The sequence below is a fragment of the Arctopsyche grandis genome, chromosome 12 (genome assembly GCF_051622035.1).
Source record: "Arctopsyche grandis isolate Sample6627 chromosome 12, ASM5162203v2, whole genome shotgun sequence".
NCBI classification, from domain to species: Eukaryota; Metazoa; Arthropoda; class Insecta; order Trichoptera; family Hydropsychidae; genus Arctopsyche; species Arctopsyche grandis.
In genome coordinates, this window is record NC_135366.1 from 16,764,559 (window position 1) to 16,790,893 (window position 26,335).

The following is a 26,335-nucleotide window of genomic DNA, read 5'->3' on the forward strand; positions in this document are numbered from 1 at the left end:
CAATATTTTAAACTTCATTCATATAATTTTATAAAGTGCTTTTCCATACTTTTAGACTTTGGATATACTGGTCATCAATCTTCTCAAAATGTGAATCAACCTTTTTGAGTTGTTGAATGTTTATTTAATTAATCGGTTAAATTTATCGGTTTTTTAACTCATTTATATCAAGTAAATATTACATTTAGATATTACGTTGCAATAAAAATATGTAATAAATCAGTGATTTCGTACATATTGAGATTGCATTGGTTTTATTATTTTTTTTCCGTCTCCGAATTTTTCAAACTCATTCTTTTCTTCTCATTCTTTTCAGTATTTTTTTTATTATTATTATTTAAATTTGAGATATTTACAAAGAGTGCCAAAGTTCAGTCTAGCGTCTGCATACAGTTTCGTTTAAAAATAACTTTTGTAACAGACATCCGGCAACATTGTGTAATGAAACGCTCATATGATTTACTCTGAACTGAACCAATCGTTGCTATATGCTCGCAATTTCGAGTGCCCTTTATTTTTGTCGAGAATATTTAGTTCATATCAACTGAATATTCTCCGAGAGAACAAAAAAGCAAATGAAGCAGAAAGTAAAAGTAAAATTTCAAACGCTTTCATGTTTAATAAGTTGAAGTATGAAGTTACAAGTGAGTAAAAGCAAAGTTGTTGTTTTCGCAAAAGTTTTCCAGCCAAGACGTACAACAAACACTATACGAAATTTAATATGATTTCGCGCATGAACAATGCAACTCTTCTTGTTCGTATTTAATTACACACATCTATCTAACTACACCGAAAAGTTTTTAATTCAACGTGTGTTTTACTTATTCACAGTTCGCTATCTATGTAGTCATTAGCAGACGGTGGTGAAATTTTGCAAAGTTTACTCTCAAACTCCTCGAGCGTGGCGTCGCTCAGGGACTTTCAACCGTTTTATAAATACGCTTCTTAGCCGAACATGACCAATTCGGCTCACAAGACGTCAGTGCACACGCCGTTGGTGTTAGTTCTGGTGGATTTGGTTGGTTGGGGGCCCGTCGCCAGAGGGGGCGGAGGTCCACAGCATGCGGCTCTTCTGAAGGCTCTCCTGAAGTGGGAGCTAAGAAAGGCGTATAAAAGTGGGTTTATGCAACTATTTGTATAGGCCAATATGTGGGCGACGATCTGGGCAGTCACCGTTAGGTGGGATATCTCGTATAGTCCCAAACTCTTCAGCACCAGAATCACCTGAAATAATAATAAAAATATACATTTTATAAATAATAAAAATAAAAATATACAAAAATATACATTGATGTAAATGTTATATTGAATATAGTTAGACAGGATAGAGAGACATTGCTTGAATTTTTGTTTTGAAAATAGTTTGAAAGTGATCAAAATATAGAATATCAATAATTTGAATTTAGAATATCGAAATGTAGGAAATTCAGCTATCAGAGAATAAATAACGTAGAAAGAGGTAGATCAGTCAGTGAGTGTAGCGGCTTTTGGTCCCTCCTCCTTTGATATCTTATTCTAAATTCAAATATTTTGCATTTGTACTATGTAGTGGCGTAGCTATGAATTTTGGACCCTCATGCAAAATTTATCCACACCCCTCCCTTAACCTGATTTTTTAAAATATGAGATAAAATAATTCAAATTGTTTTTTGATAGATATTTACATAGAACTATGGATTAGTATAATAATTCTAAACAAAAAATTCGGATGTGGATTCGGATTTTCAAATTTGTCGAATTTTTTTCTTTTTTATATTGAATATGGCTATTTTTACTTTATATATGTACGTAGTAACAATAGATGAAGTTTTGTGATCAAGCGAAAATTCGAACTCGAGATTTTGACTGAATTGAACTCAGATTCGATCACTGATCACGTTTTCGTGATCTAGAAAAAATGTGTGTGTGTGTCTGTGTGTATTTTGGGGATTTTTTGAACACCGTTGGTCCTATCGAACTGAAATTTAGTATCGGTTACTGAAATTCTTATCGACACGATGTGAATTTTTTTCAAATTTTTAAGTTGACCGGAAATGGTACCTTCCCTTATAGGTGTCCTCTTTTTTTAAGTTTTTAAATTCAATTATCTCCCAAACCGTTATATATAAAATTATATATAAAATTTGGTAAGCATCCGTCAACCAGAAGTGGCATTTTATTCTTGTTCGATCTTTTTCGATCCCTTAAACATGTGTGTTCTTCACAAAAAAATTCAAGTATAATTAAAATGAAAATATGAAAATATAATTAAATTTAATGAACCGAAAGTGAGATTTTTTCCTCTTAGAAAGGTCAAAAATGTTGTGGCCACTATTCTGTCCACACCACTGAACATATCAAATGATCTACACCACTGAAAATTTATATTTCTATTATTTATGTACTAACTTGGAGCTGATAATGTTTTGGTTAGAATTCGTAAACCGGAAGTAGTATTTTTTTTTAAGACAATATTTCATTATTTTATTTTGACCTTTTAAATTATTTTAATCTTCTTGATATTTATTGTGTATAATATTGATAGTGATTTTAAGTAATAAAAAAATTGAACAAAATTCGACAACGGGAAGTAGAACTTTTGTCTTGTGCAAGTTTCCATACATTTGCGCTTAATTTGTATCGAAAATGCTGTCATAGCTATAAGTATTTCATAATGCTGCCGGTCTGTGTGAATGTGTCTGTACGGTTCAACATCGAATCTTGTTTTGTGACCTTCTTATATTCCTCAAATACATAGATAAAGTCATGGGTTGGTCACATCCGAATTTTTTAATAGAACTCGGTTTTTCTGTAATTTTTGTAATGGTTTTTATCGATTCTTGTTTCATAATTGTTTCTAAATTGTTAGTGTTAATTTCAATTTCTTCTATGTCTGTAGAGCAGTCGTTCTCAAGTGCGGCCACGGTGGCCGCATGCGGCCACTAGTGGATTTTACTGCGGCCACCAGCGACTTAATAGTAAATAATACTAATATTTAAAAAAAATTAAATATATTTTAAAAACTACAAAAAAGTAACTTAACAATAATAGAAACCATGCTCATCATTGACAAACTAAAAAATATAGCGAAAAGCCTTGTGACAGAAGTTGAAAATAACAATTTTTCAATTTTATCTTCTGTTAGTGATTTGATAGATAAGATGACAGACACAACTTCAAAATTAAAATTAAAACTTATAATAATAGAGTGTCTTAAATCTCTGAATCCGGAACTTGATAAAAGGTTCGAAGAATTGAATTTTTTTAAAACTGTTTCTTTTGTATCTTCCTCTTTTATTATGATGACAAATAAAAATTTCATAGTACTACAAAATAGATTAAAACCATTTTCAGTATTGAGATTAATTAACTGGGCTAACGTAAAATATGCATTATTAGAAATTAGTCATGATCAAGTACTAAGTAACCATTTTAATAATATTTCGGTTCAAAAATTTTGGTTGGAAATATACGTTGACAATGAAACAAACCAATATAAAGATTTGGCAACAATTACTTTATTGTTTATTTTTATTGTTTATTTTTCCCACTACCGTATATTGCGAAAGATCATTCAGTGTAATGCACTTTATTAAAAACAAATTTAGAATCCAGTTGACAGACGCAAACTCAGAAGCAGCAATGCGGCTTGCATTGGAAGAAAGGAGTATTGAGCAATTTCCATTTGCATTATTATTAAATAAATAGATACCAAAATGTTAAAATTTATTTTATTTTATGAATAAATTGATCCACTTTTTTTGTAACTTTAATTTATTTGATTAAATTTGGTGCGGTCACCAGACATTTCCATGGGACCACTATTATCACCTGTGCGGCCACGGTAAAATTTCGCCTGAGAACCACTGCTGTAGAGTCAGTAGAGTTAGTGCTTTCTGAAACTAGTATTTTTTCCATCAGTTCAATTGCAAATGATATAATTTCAGATTTTGAAACATATTTAAAAATTTCGTTTGATTTTGGAATTATTCATGTATTTAGGTAGATTAGTAATATTATTACCGTCTTATTACGTCTTTCATTCATTATGTTATATATACATACATATAAAACTAATTCCATTGATGTTCTCAAATCAATGGAATTAGATCAAATCAATCTACAAGATAATAGTGAAAAATTGCGATTTTGATATTTTAATTTCTAGGCTACATGTACAAACATATGTATGTATGTACATACATAGTTTTACATTTAAACACAACGGGAAATAACCCTCGTCTTCGGTATTATTTTTGCGGCATCAATGAGTTTTTTATACGAAAAAAAATGAAATTAAGTCGTTTTACGTGAAAGGGCGTATCTATGTAGGTACATTTTAGTAATGTAATTTGCATTTTACGGCTTAGTAATAATATTTCTGAGAATGTAAGCCGAAAATTTTATGCTGAACATATACCCGATAAGGAGGATCGCAGTTGGAATAAATTAACTGTTTAAAAGTTGTTTTTCTCGAAAAGCGTGTTTTTGCAATCACATCCCGATTCTATTATATGTAATCCACCTTTATAGTGCCCAGTCAGTCTCCGTGTGATACGCGTACATACATACTTACAAAAATCTAATGAAAAGCTAAGTCTGCGGTTCGTGTGGAACAGTTCCGAGACGGAGTTATGTAGTAAATCCTTGTTAGCTCGGTACACCCCCTGACTGGCATTAATCAACGGCTGGTTAAATAATTCCTAAATGCGGCTCTGAATTTCGGAATATGGAGGTCGGGGAACGTTTAAGCTCCAGACATTGGCGGAAAGCAATGTTGCTCATTTAAAATTTCATTATTCTCGGTGCTGTATTGTAAATTGACATATTTCAGATTATGACGCGCCGCCAGAATATTTAATCATGTCCACTGATTGATTGACGATTTTATTGAATTTATATTTTGTTGACTTTGGGATTCAGTTTGGGTTATAAAAAAATTATACAGTTGAATTATATATTTAGTTTTGAATTAATTCGAATTCTATGCGCGAATATGTATTCAAAAAAATACCACGCTCGCCATTTTCCATATGCTGTTGAGCAAAACTTTCGTAGTCCTCTTTCGTTCTGTCTCGTGCAGTAATGTTTTAAAGATTTTCTTTAGTTGAACTCGTCTACTTGGTCTTCTTTGCTTTATTCTACATATTTTTGGAGGCGAATAGTTATTTTTATTTGTCTAGCTTAGTGGTTTTTGACTTTTTTATAGCTGCAGAAAAATTGTGTTCAAATTTGTAGTTTTATGATGAATACAATATTTTACGTAAGAAACAAAATAAAAAGCAGACATTCAATTACATATGTGTACATATGTATGTGCGTACAATTTCAAAGCATTTGCTTTGGAGCGGTTTTTCGGCAATGTGAGATTCATTGAAATTCTAAATAGAAAATTAATTCCTAAATCGTTGATACAGAAAGCGGCTTTAAATAATTAATTTCAACAATTAAATGAAATTCTATTCTGTTTTGATTTTAATGCTCAAATCGATTTTGTTTGTGTAATAAAATAAATACCTGTACATATATAAATCTGGAAATGTTGGAAATTTCGACTTTATGTTATCTAATCTAATATATAATTTCGAAAGAGACTTTGTATGTATGTATGTAAGGTTTGTTGGTAATCGAAAGACAAAACAAAGTTTATATGACGACGATTCGATATGGTTGAGTATTATTTTTTTTTCGATTCAAATAAATTTATTAAAAAAACAAATGAATATTTACTATTAGATTCGCCATGTCTAAGCTGTTTATAGTAAACCAACGAAAAAGAACTATATTTAATATATTAAGTACACACATATGGTATGTATAAAGGTATTTTATATAGTATTTTTCGGTATTGGAAAAATAAGTGCAGAATTGTGTCAAAATTCAACTTACAACGAGGGAAAATGTCTCGTACATCTTGTGTACCAGAATCAAATTTTAATTCCAGTCGTGTTGTAAGAGTCTTTTGCACTGTACAATCACAGATAAACGTGGCGAAGAACTAATCTGGTTTATTCAATTTGCAGCTGGGGGTATTCAATTTTGATCTCCTTGAATATTTACACAGCGGCAATAGGAGCCCTTCGTTTATGTACCCTTAGAGAACAGTCAACTTGAGATAAGAGATTGGGTTAAACGTAAACCAATTCACGCACTCACACATATCATACATATAATTCGTAAAAGCTTTCTACTGATTTGTCAGTTAATTAATTATAGCAGATGTATTGTAAGGGATTGTATCAAATCAAAAAAAATATCTTTAATTTTGAATAGTTTGTTGTTATAGGTTGACTGTTGACTTCAGCCAGGGTTTCAATCTGAGGAGTTTAACTCACTGGGCGAGATAGGATCTCAGCGAAATGTATTTTTTCAGAAAAAGCTAATAAATAAATATTAAATTTTTAGTTGGTTTAACCTGGTAATAGCAGTTATGTATATTATATGTACATACATACATATATGTATGTATGTTGTACATACTGTACGACTGAAATTTTTCTTTTTTTCAAATATTTGTATGACAGTTTAGAATTAACGAATGTTTGTAAGAGGATTATTAGTTCCCTTTTGAGTTTTCTCCTCGGGCTCGTGAAAGCTCGTGAAAACTGAATGAAAGCTTTCGAAATCTAAGTCGTTGTTTCCCTTCTGGGGATTCGATTCAGGAAGATGGGCGTGGTGCTGTGAAATCGAAAACATTCATCATTATTCTTGACGCATTTTTGTTTTCGCCGAAGGAAAATATGATCTTAATATAAATAAACCGAATTAGTTAACGTCATCTCGTACTGCGGTTCAGTGCATGACAACCTTTTCTGACGGCCGATCGTTTGACGATAAATATTCATGAACTTACTGTCGAGTTGTTGTATGGATTTTCGCCTAGGACAAAATTTGCATAAGAACTTGTTTACGCTGCTCTGTTATGTCGAATGAAGAAAAATCTAATTTGTTCACACATGAAAAAAAAAAGCATATATGTATGTATTTTGTGCAAAAAGTCGCAGACGTTAAAAATGGCTCATACATATGTTATATAATTATGTATATATGCATGTACTTATATATTACATAGATACTACATATGTACATATGTCTTATATATGTACTACATATGTACTTATATACTACATATGTACACATGTCGATGTTCATTTGAACTTCTAAAAGCTGATTTGCAGTTTCTAAGAAATTTAATCTGTAAACATAAATGTATATGTACATAAGTATCTGGGAGTTTAGAGCCAACTTTGATTCTCGTTGTTTGAAAATGCCTTTAGTCATTACGTTTAACTTATGTAATTCTATTTTCATTCGGTGTCTTCAGTTCGGAAACAAATACTCGATCAAACTGATGGTTTTTATTCGTCTGATTTTCTGCTGTCGTGCGACAAACACTCAGGAAATTTCGATCGATCCGCACTTTGTCTTTTGGACGTCAATTAAAGGCATTCTCGGAGACAACAGAGCCCAGTCCCAGAAGTCCAAGAGACCAATTATTCTTCGAATTCCTGAAGGTTTCTCCGACGACCGACGGGCACTATTGTGACATCCGGCACAAATAGGATACCGCGGATTCAATTACCATTCTAGCAAGAAGGTCAAGTTATGGTGTCTCACTCTGGCTATTACTGCCAAATGACAAGCGAAACTCGCTAATGGCACATTTTGAATTGGTCGGTGTCCCTAACGCTCGAGTGTTCCACACTCTCATTATCCACAACTCATCGTCATCAATCTTTCGCTGACGTCAATATTAGGCGTTTCGACAACATATGTATGTATGTGATTGATATGTAATTTAAGTAAACCGATTCGATGTTACATATGTCCGCTGTCTCATATGCTTTCAAATTCCCTCGCTTTAAAACACAGTATATCTGGATGAGAGCAAAGTTTATGCCCCCGCTTGAAAAAGGGTCAAAGTTCGCAACGTCTTTTGTTAGGTGTCTTATGGATGACTTAACTTTATCGACCTTCTGGTCTGGCGATAACTTTAGATTTTGATCAGTTAAAAGCTTGGCGGGAAAGTGAAGAACCCACACGCACACAAAACCACGTACATCAGTTTAAATTCGATTAAACCAACTCCCAACCTCCCGCCATCCACTTTGAATTGCTTGAAAATTAAGATGGAAAGTGAAAAGTTCTTACAAGACTATAAAGGACGAAGTCAATCATTTGAAAAATTATGCTATTTGAAACGTATTATTTACACAGTAAATTTTTGCTACAACAAATATCGAAATAGTGAAATGTCCAGTATAATGAATTAAAATATATAGTTAACAGCAGTTCAGTTTATCAGACTAAATATAATATAACGATTCAGACCTTTCACTTTAAATATACTAAAACGAAATAATTGAATAGATCGTTAGAAGTTTGTTGTAACAAGATAGGACTATATTCTATGAAAATCATGATAATATTTACTTTAATCCTTATTTTTAACTCGATACTTAAGTTGTTGAAAGATTTTTTTTATGCAATATTAAATTTTGATAGAATATAATAATAAATTCGATATTTGATTCAGAGACTAATCTAGATTTAAAATAATCATTATCTACTACCGAAGCCACAAGCTTTGTCTCGAACGCTTTAATTTATAGGAGAAATTAAATTCTGTTCATTTTTGAGGCTTCCTTTGTATATGTATGTGCTCTTTGAAATAAATCCAGAAGTAAAATGTTTATCCAAGCGAACAGAGAGGCTACTTTAATTTAGGTAAAAAATGGGGAAAAAATATTTCAAACAGCGTAATTTTTTATATAATATAGTAGTTAATGAGTTGTCATTCAATCTTTTAGTATATAACCATTATTCAAAGAATTCATAGAAATTTTTAGCTGTCAATTATTGAAATTATTCAGGTCGAATATATTTATTGATACTTTATACTACCTATTGTTTCGTGATATATATTTATATTTAGATATGTATATAGATAAGTATATACATATGAATGTACATAGAATGTCTTTATAATATATTATTTTTAACTAGGTAAAGCTGATCATACTACATTTAGTATGCAAATATTTAATATTTTTTAAAGATTTAATTTCATTGAAAATTTGATATTTTTAAAGTAAGTCCTCACTTTACAGACTCCATCTATGTACATATGTATGTACATACATATGTGCATATATAATATTTCCCGTATATCAATTTTGATGAATATTTTACTGGTTAATTACGAAATGTAATACAACAATATATATATATATATATATATATATATATATATATATATATATATATATATATATATATATATATATATATATATATATATATATATATATATATATATATATATATATATATATATATAAGCTAAGCAAAATTTCAGAGGAAACCAAAAATCTAATTAAGCATAAAAGGAAGTTAGATAGGGATAATAATAAGCAAGAATACAATCTAGTAAATAAGGAAATTAAGAAGAGAATAGTCAGGGATGTCAGGGATTTTAACAGCAAGCTAATAGAAAATACCATTAAGAATAACCGTAGCCTGAAAAAGTGCAAACAAGATCTTTTTTTAGGCAAAAACCAAATGATCGCAATCAGATCAGAGAGCGGAGTAATAATCAGGAATAGAGAAGAGGTCATAGACAGAGTTTATACGTTCTATGCAAAACTTTACGAGAACAACAACGGTCAATTTCCCGCTCCGGAATCGACACACGGCCAAAGGGTTCCTGCAGTATTGCCTAGCGAAGTAGAGGCCGCGCTAAAAACTGCAAAGAACGGTAAAACCCCAGGGGAAGATAATATTCCCATTGACTTACTAAAATGTGGCGGCCCCCCCCTAATTAATATCTTAGCTAGGCTTTTCAGCAAATGCATCCAGAACCAAGCTATACCAGAAGGATGGAATAACGCAACTATCATTTTAATATACAAAAAAGGCGACAAAAGCGATATCAAGAACTACCGACCCATTAGTTTACTTTCAGCGGTCTACAAGCTCTTCACGAAGGTTATTACAGAAAGGCTGAAGAATATCCTCGACGAGAACCAACCTATAGAGCAGGCAGGGTTTAGGGCAAATTTCAGCACAATGGATCACCTCCAAGTAGTTGGCGAACTAATCGAGCGCGCCAACGAATATCAACGGCCATTGTGCCTAGGTTTCGTCGATTATGAGAAAGCCTTCGATACAGTTAGTCATAATGCAGTACTTAACGCTCTACAAACACAGGGAGTGCCGGAACCCTATGTGGGACTGTTAGCTGCAATATATAAGAATGCCACAGCTTCGGTTAAAATTTTTTCAGGTACAGATAGATTTAGCATAGGAAAAGGAGTAAGACAAGGAGATACAATCTCGCCCAAGTTATTCAATGCGGTGCTTGAGGGAGTTTTCAGGAACTTGGATTGGGATACAGCCGGAGTAAGCATCAATGGTCGCTTTTTGAGTCACCTTCGGTTCGCAGACGATATAGTTTTAGTAGCTCGTGATTCAGCTGACATACTGATCAGACTAACACAGCTGGACAAGGAAAGTAGAAAAGTAGGATTAAAAATTAACGTAGAACTAAACTAATGTTCAATAGATATTGCATGCCTGATAGCATCCCCTTAGATGATAAACCAGTAGAAGTAGTAAATAATTATTTATATTTAGGTCAAATAATTGACATGTCTGGTAGTAAAAATGAAGAGATAAAGAGACGTATGCAATTAGGATGGAGTGCATTTGGACGGATGAATGCTGTTTTTAAATCAAAAATGCCACTCTGCCTGAAGAAAAGGATCTTTGATCAATGCGTTTTGCCAGTGATGACGTATGGATGTGAAACTTGGACACTGAACGCCAAGATGCTAAATAAAATCCAATGCACTCAAAGAAGTATGGAACGCTGTATGCTTGGCATAACGAGGAAAGACAGAAAGCGGAACACGTGGGTGAGAAATATGACAAGGGTAGTGGACATAGTGGATAGAGTGAAGAGATTGAAATGGCAATGAGCGGGTCACGTAGCTAGGAGGATGGACGAAAGGTGGACAAAAGAAGTGCTTGAATGGTACCCGAGAGAAGGCAAAAGAGTAAAAGGAAGACCGCAAGGAAGATGGGTGAACGAAATTAGGAAAATGTGCGGAATGAGATGGATGAGTGTTGCGCAAAACAGAGACGAGTGGAAGCGTGTTGGAGAGGCCTTCATCCAGCAGTGGATGGCGAATGGCTGTAAATGATGATATATATATATATATATATATATATATATATATATATATATATATATATATATATATATATATATGTATATATATATATATATATATATATATATATATATATATATATATATATATATATATATATATGTATATATATATATATATATATATATATATATATATATATATATATATATATATATATATATATATATATATAATATGTACATAATATGTAAAAACCAGGTGCCAAGGGCTAGCTTTTGTATTAGTCGACTAGTGAATGAAAATGCTAAAACGCGTTATAAGCTCAAGGGAAAGGAAAAACCCTTGAATAACAAAGCTTTTCACACTCGAAAGCCTTGACCGCATGTGACGACCGTGAAGGTCACTACTCTTAAGGTCATTTTATAATTTACGAAGGCATTTTCCATTGCAAACGACTTAGCTATGACTTCCCTAGAAATTCGCAGTGTCTTATCAATACTCGTTCTTCGTGTTTTCCATTTCTATCGCGCAAATTCCGCATACTGAGTCCATGTACCTACATATGTATAATACATACATGAGTATCCCCCTGTTTTACCCCATGCACGTATATGACGTGACTTGACACCAAAAAGCACGCGATTTCATCTTTACACATCCAGTGATAACTAATATTTTCACTAATATTCATATATTTCAAATAAATGTTGATTATATTCCAGACAATATACATATGTATGTATATAAGAGCCGTTATATTTTAAAAAGGTGGTCCAATTTTCAGTTCAAAGGACACTATTTCTGTTTGACTTAATTCACACATTGTTATCACTTCTTTTAATTCGAAATATCCAAAATCTCAGAAAGGCAGAATAGAGGTATTTCACTAAAACGCAAAATATTATATTTAATGTTTTACGAGATATTTTCTCGAAATGAAGAAAAGTGGACTTTTCAATTATGAAATTTCAATTATTACAGCTCATATCGTCACATTCAATGATAAAGATAAATATTCCATACCTTTGATTGTCAATAATTTTCCAGACAGTTTCGAGGCAAGTGTTATTACATAAATTTAAGTATGAAACGTCTAATTCTAAAGTTACCCTTTTCTCTGGCGAAAAATATGATTTTTCTTCGAGTAATTCAAACGGAATGCATTTATTTTGCCTAATAAAATATCAATCACCTTAACAACAATTCATAATTTTTTTTATCGAAAGTTTCAAACAATGGCTGAATATATATTTTATTTTTAATTTTGGGACAAAATCGAGGGCTCTGGTTATATGCGAGGCTTATTAGGTAATCTACATATGTACATATGTATATATTTGTTTCTACATATTATATATTAAATTTATAATATGTGAAACACTTTTCACTGGAACAATCAAGTTTTACTATTAACGTCGTTGTTGGGTACGCGACATACATACATATATACAGGGCTTTTTTCTCATGTAACGCGGTGGAACGGCGTTCCGGCAAATTTTTATCGCAGAATTTTTTATGTTTTAAACGAATATTCTATATAATATAATTTGAATAAAATCTTTTTCAATAAAAAAAACTTAACAAGAAGTGAGTTCCGGCACCTTTTTTTTAAAAAAAAAAGCCTTGCATATGTACATATATCTTTCGGCTCTTCATATTTAGATGTTTGGATATACTATGTACTATCATTACCATCGCATCACGAACTTGAGCAACACATACCGCTGCTGGCGAGTCTAGGCTTACGTGGATAAACTCGTACCTCAATGTTTTTTTCAGGTATTTCTTTTTATCGCTAAGTCGTACGTAGCCCTTTGCAGTTTTTCTAGAATCGAGTCTGTTTTTTATTACCGTTCTTTTAGTTTTACGATTCGATGCTCAAAGGATACACAACGGAGTACGTTTTTACGACGCCCATATATAGGCTTAGCTCGGCAATACAAAATTTTGCATAATGTAAGAGTGACGTAATTCAAAATTTACTGCTAAAATCAATAATATAGTCTGCCATACATTGAATAGTACAAATTCGATACTTTGTCCCTACCTGTGAAATGATTTCCGACGTTGTGAACAGAGCCATGATTATTATATTCGAATATGTTCTATCAAATTATATTCATACATATTGTTGCGTAGCGGTGGGTGGAGGATCCAAGTAAAAGGCCAACAGTCGTTTCACAGCATTTATTGATGATTAAGGAGATATACGCAGTGTCACGGCTAAGTCCAGAATGACATGATATCGCCTACGTACCGCCTTATAAAGGGTAGATCTCTCAGGACGCCTAATCTGTTTACCTGTTGTATAGTCACGTATTCGGATATGTGTTTCCACGACATTGTGTCTCCCCGTACCGATTCTGAGAACTAACTAATAACGGTTATTGTTTAGCCTAAATGCACTTAGAGTCCAGATATAATCTTTGGAAGTAAGTGCATGCATTTAGTTAATCCGATAACAGATATCCGTTGGTCTAAGTGCAATTCGCTCAATCCGCGGCGTACGTAACAGTATACTGTTTGCTACCAATGTTTCCTCTAGGCAAGTCGGTGACACGACAACTCGTTCACAGATTTTCCGTAAACCGATGATGCACTCCAGGCATTACGTATACGGCCATCTCTTTCTCACCCCGTCTGTTCACCGTGATCTCGTTTACTCTGCCATTACGTATGCAGCCACCTCTTTCACGGACCATTTTTTCACCGATAACAGACGGTCTGTGAAAGAGATGGCCGCATACGTAATGGCATAGTAAACAAGATCATGGTGGACAGACGGGGTGAGAAAGAGATGGCCGTATTCGTAATGCCTGGAGCGCATCATCGGTTTACGGAAAATCTGTGAACGAGTTGTCAGGTAACCAGGCAAGTCTCTGAGCGCTTACCGCCATCTATTGAAAATTTATTTAATGAATTAATGAATTTTTCTGTTGGTGTTTTATATTGTTTATATGTAGATAAGTAGGTAGCTTTTACCATTTTTTTTCATATTTAACAATTAAATATAAATATATTTAAAAGGCATTTGAAAACAATTCGACTGCGTGCGGATCGGATTTAATTTTTTATTTAATAACTTTATATGCCAACACCAGTGGCGGCTCGTCCGTATGGGCTGCGGGGCTGCAGTCCTCCCAGTACAGTACAAATGCATGCTATTTTTGTCATCCACATGGGCTGCGGGCTGCAGACCTCCCAGTATGTACATATTCAAGCTATTTTTGTTTTCATTCGATCACCGGTTTGGTTAACGAGCTACTACAGCTTGAATATTCTCTGCAGCCCCCCCCCCACTATGAAATCTCACGAGCCGCTACTGGCCAACACCCATGCGATGATATTTCACCAGGTGCAACGCTAGTGTATGTATAATTTTGCGTAAGGATGCGTTCAGGGTCCAAATGAAAGGTCAAAGTGGCTTCACAGCATTTATTCAACGAGCCCAGAGGTCCACATGGAAGCACCGCCCACTCCAGAATGAACTGATCTACCGTGTGTACCTCCTTATAAAGGACAAGTTGCACAGCACAGCTTCCCCGATCCATTAATGTGTCTATTGTCTAGACACGTAAAGGTCTACCCTGGCGAGTCTATTGCTAACGCACGCACTCGCCCAGTTCTGTGAGAACTCCAGCGTAACCTTTGTTCGGGCACTTACTGAATCCCGCTAGCCTAATCCGGGGTCTCTATTGTTCACCTACGAATGCTTTTAGACAGTCATGTTTCCACGTTACAATATTATAATTATGGATTTGTTTTAGACTTCGGGCACGTTTACGTTGTCCACTATGTACCCTCGTCAGCTGCTCGGTGGAGATAAAGACTCGGAGACGTTGCGTGCGCTAGAGCTGTGTCCCTCTTCGGTCTTGCTTCTGCTCCGGGGTACAGTCACCGCATCTTCGAGTGGTTCCGGCTCTTCACCTCCCGTTTCTAACTCTGGAGGATTCTTCGGTGAATTCAATATATAATATAATTTATTGATCACTTTAAGCGTTCATTACATTTTACATTGATATTGATTCCAATACAATACAATTTTTAATACTTTTATATCTGAAATATCTTTCATAGTTGGATTTTATAATGTGAAATTTTGTTTAATATTAGGTATGATATCGCATCTGTTCTGGTCTTTGATCGTCCAACCAGCTCAGGGCGCTTGGTTTTGGATCAGTACATTCTTCACCGGAAACAATAGGCCCCCGACGTCGGGATCTTCAGACAGTTCTGGGGAAAGTTGCCCAAAGTTCCTCTGTCATGTGGCCCAGCATCTTGCTGCAGACCAACGTTCAACCCAGAACGTGCTCCAAAGCCATGTCCCACAAGAATCGCCACCATCCTCACAAAAATGACGGTTGAACCTGGAAAATGTGCACCCCTCAGTCTGTCACTCTGTTGGTGGTGCTTCTTTTCCGTTCCCTTGACCCTGGAAAATGTGTACACCTCAGTCTGCCACTCTGCTGGTTGTGCTTCTTTTCCGTTCCATTGACCTTGGTAAATGTGCACCCAACAGTCTGCCACTCTGTTGAATGTGCTTCTTTTCCGTTCCATTGACCCAACTGAAATCCATTTCTTTCTGATGTATTTTCCCGTTACATCTGCGAGATGATCTAAACACTGCTGCAACTGTCCATGTATTTTTTCAGGTACTCGTGTTTCCACTAGTTTCCAACTAGATTTTTTTCGATGTTGACGTATATCAATTGTTCCGCTCTCTCTCGTTGAAGTCGCGATCTGGCGTTTCTTCGGTTTCAAATGCCCTCACGTGGTTGATCCAAGTCGCTCGTTTCCCCAACGTCCAAATTTGTTGCGGTGGCCCCGTCTTCCTGTCATGTGGCCCAGCATCCTGCTGCAGACCAACGTTCCACACAGAACGTGCTTCCGTTGCCATTCCCTCTGAAGCGATGCCTCTATCCTAATTTCTGCCAGCACCGTAATCCCGGTATTCAGACTAGCACCGGGATTCACGGTACCAGAAATCACCGGGATCCCGGAATCCCGGGATTGGAAGCCTTACTACAGGTGTATGCTGAAAATCCCATGGACCAAAAAAGTCTCATATGAAGCTGTTCTCATCTCCTGTCCTGCATGATAGGGAGAGGCAGGCATCTTGTTTCTGTCACCAAGCGAAGAAAGATGGAGTACCTTGGACACATGATACGGGGTCCAAAACACGAATTTCTCCATTTGATAACCATGGTAAAAATATAAAGTAGGAAATAGATTGGCAGGAAGAAGTTGTCTTGGCTTCAAAACATGCGATGTGGACTGATATGAGCGCCGAAGTGCTGATATCAGTCCACATCGCATGCCGAGCCACTGAAGACCGATGCGGATATTTTCAAATAATTAAAGTTGGTCGCCAACGTCCGGATGCGGACAAGGCCTTAGATAAAGATAAAGTTAAAAAAAATGTGTACTAACAGCCTCACGTTTTTTTTTATCGTAACTGTCATAAAATAAGTAGATACGTATAAGAAACTGTCCCATTTGTTGATCGTATTAAAAATAAATAAATATCGTTGTTCAGAAAGGTCACAAATGATGGACACAATTTTCTGATACACGTCCCTCGGTTGGAAATCCCAACTCTAATTCAATTCACATTGAATACATTTCCAAGAACTGGTCTAACTAACAGCTCTTTTTTATACAAAGAAAAAAAGTGTTGTTCTCTTTGTCATTCTGTATAAATATCTCCGTATTTCGATCAATTTTCAATCATTTATGTATGTGAGACGCGATTGAGTGTTTTCACTGATATTTATTTATTTTGGTTTCGTGGCATGGTTTGGTGTTATGTGATAGCGATCGGATTTCATCATTTTCCATTGAAATTCATCATCAATATTCGTAAATTCGAAGAGATAAATTTTCAATTCTGATATTAATAAATTATAATAATATGTATTATGCGAATATCGTTTTCAACTTCATATCAAAGAACATGAGAGCAAAGAGTTTTATTGCAGTATATTAATGAATGTACATTAAGATATCAAATTGAATTCCTATATTTCAATAGTAGACATATGTACATGTGTGTGTGTGCCGTAATTATACTTGTTTTTGTCGCACAGCCTTATTTAGATGTGTGCAAACAGGATACAATGGAAGTAGTTGACGTCATACCGAGTCCCCTTGTATCCTGCTCGCGCACACGTAAGTAAGGATGCGCGAAAAAATAAGAAAATTTTCACTGCACCCCACTAATATGTACCTATGTATGTATATGCAATTATATTCCATCGGTGCGCTTTGTATGCAAAGTTAAAAATTTATTTAATTTCCTTGCAATGTCAAATATTTTGGTAGTTAATTCTGCAAGAAAAATATTTTGCAACTAAATTGAAAAACTCTCAATATTAAGTACTAAGTGACGTACATAATTTCGAATATCAAGTGTGTTAGGAGTGCAGTTTCAAAATATGTATTTCATTTATCGCAAAAAATAAACGTAAACAGTCAACCGTCATAATCCGAATAAACAAAAGGCTTGGAGCGGCTTTCCGTGGAATCCAGCATTTATGTATGTACATACATACGTATGTATGTTTCGACGATTTATGTACATAAATCTTTGGTTAACCGCAAACTGTTCGTGTACGCTACGTTTGACCATAAACTTGTACATAAAGAATGCGTTAAGCGGGCTGCTTTGAGTTGAACTCGTTAATCCAGCTATAACGATGGTGAAATTAATTGCAAAACTTGTTAATTAATTCGAAGTTTTAATCACTAGTTAAAGGACTCTGATATTTTTACCGCATGTCAAAACTGAATCTACGTATACATATACATACTCAGTGGTGTAGTGGTAAATAAAAAAGAACTTTTAAAAAAGATTTTTATGACCCCCCCCCTCTTTTTTCATTACTTAAAAAATATGTATCATAATATTGGCAGTTCAAATATTCTTGTTGAAATTATGATGTTTTTTATATTTTCTAAGAACTTCATTCCTTACGTCCTCTTCAAAATCTTTGATTTTTCAAACCCGTGTTTGTGTGTCAACAACAACATATGCTTTTAGCAATGCCAAAGCCAAAGCCAAAATGTATGTCAAAAAACTATTTATTTATTTAAGCTGAATTCGCTTATTTTTATTAGAACGAGAGTCTGCTCACAATATTTGGTATACAAAAATGAAATATTATTTATTTATTTAATACATGGGGAAGGCGGAAAAACCGATAGACTCATGGGGTTTGACTTAACATAAATAATAAAATAAAGACAAAAATATTCATAACAATAATAAGATAAATGAAAAAAAAGTAAATATGAAAAAAATACGAAATAAGAGAAAATACTAAATCTTTGATCAATTTATTCAATTTTTTCTTTTTGGAGTCTGAGAGTGTGACCTCTAAGACGAGTGTTTTCATTGAACGTAATAAGTTTGGACATAGGACAATTATAATGATGATTATTTTAAAGACTTCAATTAAGTCGCCTCTTATTCTTCTCGTCTCAAGTGTACTTAATATTAGCTAAAATATTTTTTAATTCTACTCAAAACAATTTTTCATATCAAATAAGGTGCCAGGGCGGCGACCTGGATCAAAAATAAATATCAGGGCGGCGACCTGCCCCGAGCTGGCTCGACTACACCACTGCATATACTATGTATGTACACGTGTATGTACATAGGTATAAACGATTTTCCGCCCCGTGTTGGAATTTTAATTTAATTATATTGTCTCTCTATGGCATTAAATTTGAATTAAAAGATGTATAAATTCGCATGTTTATTATGTATGTATGTACGGATAAAAGTCAAACCTATTTTTTTTTATTTGTTCGGATGTAATTCCGGTTTTGGTGATGTCGGAGCTCTGTGGTGGGCTTTTTCCAACTTTAATCCGGTCGAGCAAAGCCGGGTATTACATACATTTGTATTAATTGTTATACAAATTGGAATTACAAATTTCTTGAATTTTTTTTCCGTATCATTTATAATTCTAAACATTCCATTTTTCATGTATGGATATATGGATATATATTTATACCTATGTCCATATATATGTATATATAATATGTATATGTACATATTTACAAGACCGCATGTAATTGAATTGATGTTTTTGCAATGTGTTCAAAATTAAATTTGGAAATTTTAGCTCTAATATTATACATTAGCTAAGCGGTTTTTGTTATGTAAAGGCGACTTTATGACCCAAATTTCAAACCCCTTGTCCGTCAATAAATTCCTTCATAACAATATTGCTTACCAGTAGCAATTTCGATGGTGGTTTATCTCCCACACCCTTTTATTTTCATAATAATTCGTTTGTATTATTCCAATATAATTTACATAATTTATCTTATAGTATCTAATTTATCTTATAGATTTATTATAGAAATATTTACACAAACGTATAAATATTTATATATAGCATCGTTTAATAATATTATATATACATTATGTATATTGAGTTTTTGCTTTACATATATATGTAACTGCCAATTCGTGTTATTTTAATCATCACAGTCATTGTTATAATACTAATTATATAATTATAATACTAATCACATTTCGTTAAACTACATACATAACTTAAAATATAAAATTTTCAAATTAATACATAATATCAATTCGAAAATATTATATACTAGTGTTGGACCCGTTGATTTCAACGGGTGGTTTCGAAAAGGAATTGAAACTCGAATAAAAATAAAGTTAAAGATATTGAATCGACTGGTTTCGGAAAGAAATTGATGCACGAATTACGAATGACAAATTACGAAGTGATTACGAATTACGAATTACATTTTGTGCATCGCCGACGCCTCCGGCACCCCGGGGCCTTCGCCCCCGGCGCTTCCGTCGCTCCGGGGCCTTCGGCCCCAGCGCCGCCGACGCCTCCGGTGGCCGCACCGCACCTAGCGCCCCCGATGCCTTCGGCACCCCGGGGGCTTCGCCCTCGGCGCCCCCAGCACCCCCAATGCTTTCGGCACCCCGGGGGCTTCGCCCCCAGCGCCCCCGATGCCTCCGGCATCCCGGGGGCTTTGCCGTAGTCGTCTGTTGTGGATCGAGTGAATCGATTTCGATTTGCAGTAGCCTCGGGGCGATAGCTAATAATAATGGAAAAAAATAGTCTATAAATAAAGAATTGAAAACTCTCTATGGGAGTCTACGAAAATAACGGTTCCGGTTCCAGATTTTATTTTTAGTTTTATATATAACTAGCTGAACCCCGGCATGCGTTGCAATGCCATAATAACGCATGCAATTCTCGTTCCCGTTCCCGTTCTCGTTCCCGTTCCCATTTGTTGGAAAAACGCAGGTAGTGAACACATTTGAAATTATTGCGTTGCAATGACACTCATTCCCGTTTTTCCCGTTTCCGTTCGCGGTTTTTCCCGTTTTTTTTTCACAGTAATCTTCCCGGACATGCACACAACAAATCCTGAAAGTTTCATCGTAATCGGTTCAGTGGTTTAGCAGCCTATTCTAGACACACACACACACAGACATTCATTTTTATATATATATATAACGCATATATATATATATATATATATATATATATATATATATATATATATGTATGTATATGTATATATATATATATATATATATATATATATATATATATATATATATATATATGTATATATATATATATATATATATATATATATATATATGTATGTATATATATATATATATATATATATATATATATATATATATATATATATATATATATATATATATATATATATGTATGTATGTATGTATGTATGTATGTATGTATGTATGTATGTATATATGTATATATATATATATATATATATATATATATATATATATATATATATATATATATATATATATATATATATATATATATATATATATATATATATATATATATATATATATATATATATATATATATATATATATATGTATGTATGTATGTATGTATGTATGTATATATATATATATATATATATATATATATATATATATATATATATATATATATATATATATGTATGTATGTATGTATGTATGTATGTATGTATGTATGTATGTATATATATATATATATATATATATATATATATATATATATATATATGTATGTATATGTATATATATATATATATATATATATGTATATATATATATATGTATATATATATATATATATATATATATATATATATATATATATATATATATATATATACATACATACATACATACATACATACATATATATATATATATATATATATATATATATATATATATATATATATATATATATGTATGTATGTATGTATGTATGTATGTATATATATATATATATATATATATATATATATATATATATATATATATATATATATATATATATATATATATATATATATATATATATATATATATATATATATATATATATATATATATATATGTATGTATGTATGTATGTATGTATGTATGTATGTATGTATGTATGTATATATATATATATATATATATATATATATATGTATGTATATGTATATATATATATATATATATATGTATATATATATATATATATGTATATATATATATATATATATATATATATATATATATATATATATATATATATATATATATATATATATATATATATATATATATATATATATATATATATATATATATATATATATATATATATATATATATATATATATATATATATATATATATATATATATATATATATATATATATATATATATATATATATATATATATATATATATATATATATATATATATATATATATATATATATATATATATATATATATATATATATATATATATATATATATATATATATATATATATATATATATATATATATATATATATATATATATATATATATATATATATATATATATATATATATATATATATATATATATATATATATATATATATATATATATATATATATATATATATATATATATATATATATATATATATATATATATATATATATATATATATATATATATATATATATATATATATATATATATATATATATATATATATATATATATATATATATATATATATATATATATATATATATATATATATATATATATATATATATATATATATATATATATATATATATATATATAGATAGATAATTTTATACCCATGCGATGATGTTTCATCGGGCTAATCACTAGTTATATATAAAAACATTGTAATCTGTGTGTATTTCCTAACGCTAGCCGAACATAATGAATTAATCGATAAAAAGCCTAGCTTTGTATAAATTAATTTCGTCGAGACTTGCGGTGGTGTCAAACCAGTGATCTCAAAATAGCCTCATATATGTAGGTCTAAGCTGAGCTTAAAGGGGGCTACAGACGCTCAATTCCGGAGAGGTCTACCGTGAGGCAACCCATGTTGACGCAGATCGTAACGTGTGTAGGAAGATTCGCCTTGAGGTCGACGAGAGTACAGGTCGCCTCACGTCGAAGCAAATTCTGTGCGTTCGCCTCAAGGCGGATACCCCCTCTCCATTATTCCCTCTCCGTTGTCGCCATGCCCGATCATTACTGAGAATTGACCTAAAGTCGTAACATCGCGTCATACCGGCGAGGCGTACCGGAGCGTGTGTAGCTCCCTACAATTTCAGGTCGACCGAAAGGAATACCTCAAGGTCTACCGCAAGGAATACCTCTCCGGAATTCCGGAGTGTTTGTAGCCCCTTAACGGTCACTAGCACCAAACCAAAGTCGATTATTTAATTCGCCTTTTTTTTAAAGATTGAAATTTCGTTCTCACCATATAAAAATACGTAATTATATTAAATTAATTTAGCGAGTTTTTGGACCATTTTTTTTGTTTACAAATAAAACAATTAAATATATATTTTTAATTGAAATTATTGAAATTAATTTATATTTTAACGATATTTGAAAAATAAAATTAATTCCAGAACGCCGAGTCGAACCTACCCCCTCGCTACAATGTACGCTGACCATTACACTACTGTTCCGATTGAAAAAATGCTCTAAATAACGTTAATATTCAATAATCGTACAGAACGTATGGGGAACCAATCACAGCCGAGTATTCGGTGTGTAGTCACGTATCTTCGGCAGTTGTCGGCTGTCGCGGATCGAGTGAATCGATTTCGAATGCGATTTCAATTTTCATTTCGTATTTGATTTCAGCATGGGAAGTGGGGGGCGTACCACTTCGTAATTCGTAATTTCTAATTCGTGTATAATCACCCGTTTCGATTTCGATTTGCAGAAGCATCGGGGCGACAGCCCCAGGGCGGCGGCCACCTAGGGGCGGCAACCGTCTAGGGGCGGTGGTGGCCGCAAGGGCGCGGGGGGCGGCGGCCGGGGTGTTTCAGTTCCGGATCTCGATTACTATTTGAATTCCGTATCCCGATTTATTTTTCAGTTCCGGATACCGATCCCTGTTTCAGTTCCGATTCCCGATTTCTGGTTTAGTTCCGCTTCCGATTAATTATTACAATACGTATTGTAACTTTATTTTTAATCATGTATCAATTTGTTTCCGAAACCAGGCGTTGAAATTTCAACGGGCATAAAACTAGTTCATAATAACTACGGTTGTGGCGTCTCGTTTTGTACCGAATAGTACAAAATGAATACGATGGAAAGATATACTATCGTATATAAATTATATAAATGAAATTATATTATATATTTTGTCGTATAAAATTACTTGTTTTTATGTACGGAATGAATTGACTTAAAATGTGGATATATGTATTGTATTGTAATAATAATGAAATACATAAGATATATTTCATTTCACTAGTCCTTAGAACAGGCAAACTCTAAATTTAAATTCCAATTGATCGAAAAGTGTTGTTGTTTCCTATTGGGAGGATCATCTTAGTTGACCAATAGGAATTGTGTATTTTTCTCCCTACTGTAAACAGCCATGAAATAAAATATAGTTTAATTGTTACCATAGAGTTTTATCAAAAAACATATAACTTACGTGTATGGGTAACCAGCAAACGGCAAAAGCTGCAACGACTACTAGCACCATTCTCGTAACGCGCCTTTTCCCCTTGCGAGATTCCGCTGACAACCTTTGTCCAGGTGCGTTGCGCCACAAACGTGCCAAAAGTCTGATGTACAAGCCGCAAATCAACGCTAGTGGAATAGCATAAGATGTTGCTAAGAACGAAAGTTGAAAAGCTGGCCTCTGGCAATTTCCCTCTTCTAAGAAAACGCACGACGACTGAAAATGTCCTCTGTGCCAGTACTGTTGCTCACCATGGCACAAAGCCACTGGCATTGCACTGCTAACGATGACTAGCCATGTGAAGACGATGGCTTTCAATGCATTCTTCTCAGTTCGCACACCCATAGAAGCAACCGGATGGACCACTGCTAGATATCTATCCAAAGACATCAGAACAAGGGTGTAGATTGACGCGTGCGCTGTCACTACGATTAAATACTGGACAACTTTGCACCAAGCATCTCCAAAGGGCCATTGAGTCATGACGTAGTCGGTGGCTGTGAACGGAACGCAAAATACCACGAATAGTAAATCGGCAACGGCTAAATTTATGATGAGCAAGTTCGTGGTGGAACGCATTCCCGGATTCGCTGACACAACTAGCACTACCAGAGCGTTTCCCAAAAGTCCAGCCAATCCTATCAGCCCGAAAAATACTGGAACGACAGTTGATACTACTCTCTCCAGAGCCCACTCTTCGACGCCTCCAGATCCATACTCTTCTAACCAGGTGACGTTGTTTGAACATAGCTCTGAGCGTCTCGTTCCCAAAGCACTTGCGTTGGAGCACCATGTGTATTCAGACATCGGAACGGCCATATTGAATTCAGTGGTGTCAATTTCTTATCTGAAAATATTAATAAAACTTTAATTTCATTTAAATTCAATTTATTGCCGTGAGTGTGAAATGTGTTTAATTTATGTATGTATATCAAACGAAATTGCTGCGTGAGAATGAAATGAACTAGGAAGCTGTAGCCTGCTGTGCTATAAATCTTTGTCTACTCTTTTTTCCTCTTTGTTATTGTGCAAGAAACGACTTGTCTGGAAGGTCAACTGACCTACACCACATGACGTTCCGTTCAACTATCCGATTTTTCCCCCTCAATCCCCATATGGTTTTCTTTATTAGTTCAACCACCAACGATATTGCTTTATCAATATACATAAATCGACTGATAGATTCCAACACGCCCTCATTTAACTCGTCGACGATTACAAGGCTTGAAAGTTTTAGTATATTTTTAATATAATTAATGTTTAATAAATTTACTAACAGTCAAATTCAGTTTTGCTGGGTCTATTTATTTGTGAAGTTTAAAAAATAAATTTCTCCGTCTATTTTTTCTAAATTAACTAAATGTATTTGTAGCCGGCAGTATTGCTCAGTGGTTGCGTTAATGCTAGCCACTGAGAGGTTCCCAAATTTAAGCCCTGGGTTGAACTCGATTGAAAACAATTTATTCGGATGTATTTCTCTAGTACTACTAGTTAGACTTATATTTTTTATTTTTATTTTAAATGTAATGGCACACATACAGAATAAAAAAAGATATAAATATAAAATAAAATATTTTAGTTTCTATTAAAGTGAGCACCACATGGTAGTATAATGAAAGAAAATTACAAAAACATGTACATATATGTATGTAAATGTATAAAGTATTTTAGTATTTTAGCTAAAATTAATTAAATAAATGAATAACTGAAATTTTTATTTCAAAATGATAAAATAAAAAGAAATCGAAAAAAATCAATTCAGCACAAATTGAGCGCAAATTTAGAGAAAAATATACAAGACAAAAGTTCTACTTCCGGTTGTCGGATTTTTTTCAATTTTTTTTTATTACTTAAACTCACTATAATTATTATACACATTAAATATCAAGATAATTTAAAAGGTCAAAATAAAATAATGAAATACTACTTCGAAAAATCGATAATATCGAAAAATCGAACAAGAGTAAACTGCCACTTTCAGTTGAGGGATGCTTACCAAATTTTATAGATAAATTGGTATTAAGCATGAACTTCTAGATATCAAATTTCAGTTTAATAAATCAAAAGGTTTCTGAGAAAAACATAAAAAACCTCGATTCTCTAGAGT

The 26,335-nt window shown here is 33.0% G+C and overlaps 2 protein-coding genes across 2 annotated transcripts in view; one reads left to right on the forward strand and one right to left on the reverse strand.

Annotated features, from left to right (window-relative positions):
• Positions 1-18,382, forward strand: part of LOC143920298 (uncharacterized) — a 42,091-nt gene extending 23,709 nt beyond the window's left edge. The window contains exons 3-4 of the mRNA XM_077443121.1: positions 14,924-15,113; positions 15,270-18,382. Of these exons, the coding sequence (XP_077299247.1) occupies positions 14,924-15,113; positions 15,270-15,514 (435 nt within the window). The 3' untranslated portion in view covers positions 15,515-18,382. The remainder of the gene's footprint in view (positions 1-14,923; positions 15,114-15,269) is intronic.
• On the reverse strand, positions 340-25,069 carry LOC143920295 (allatostatin-A receptor-like). The gene is made up of 2 exons (XM_077443117.1): positions 24,199-25,069; positions 340-1,224 (listed from the first exon to the last, which is right to left on the reverse strand). Exons 1-2 carry the CDS (start codon positions 25,045-25,047, stop codon positions 970-972), a joined length of 1,104 nt encoding a protein of 367 aa, XP_077299243.1. The 5' UTR covers positions 25,048-25,069; the 3' UTR covers positions 340-969.
• Positions 25,070-26,335: the final 1,266 nt, after the last annotated feature.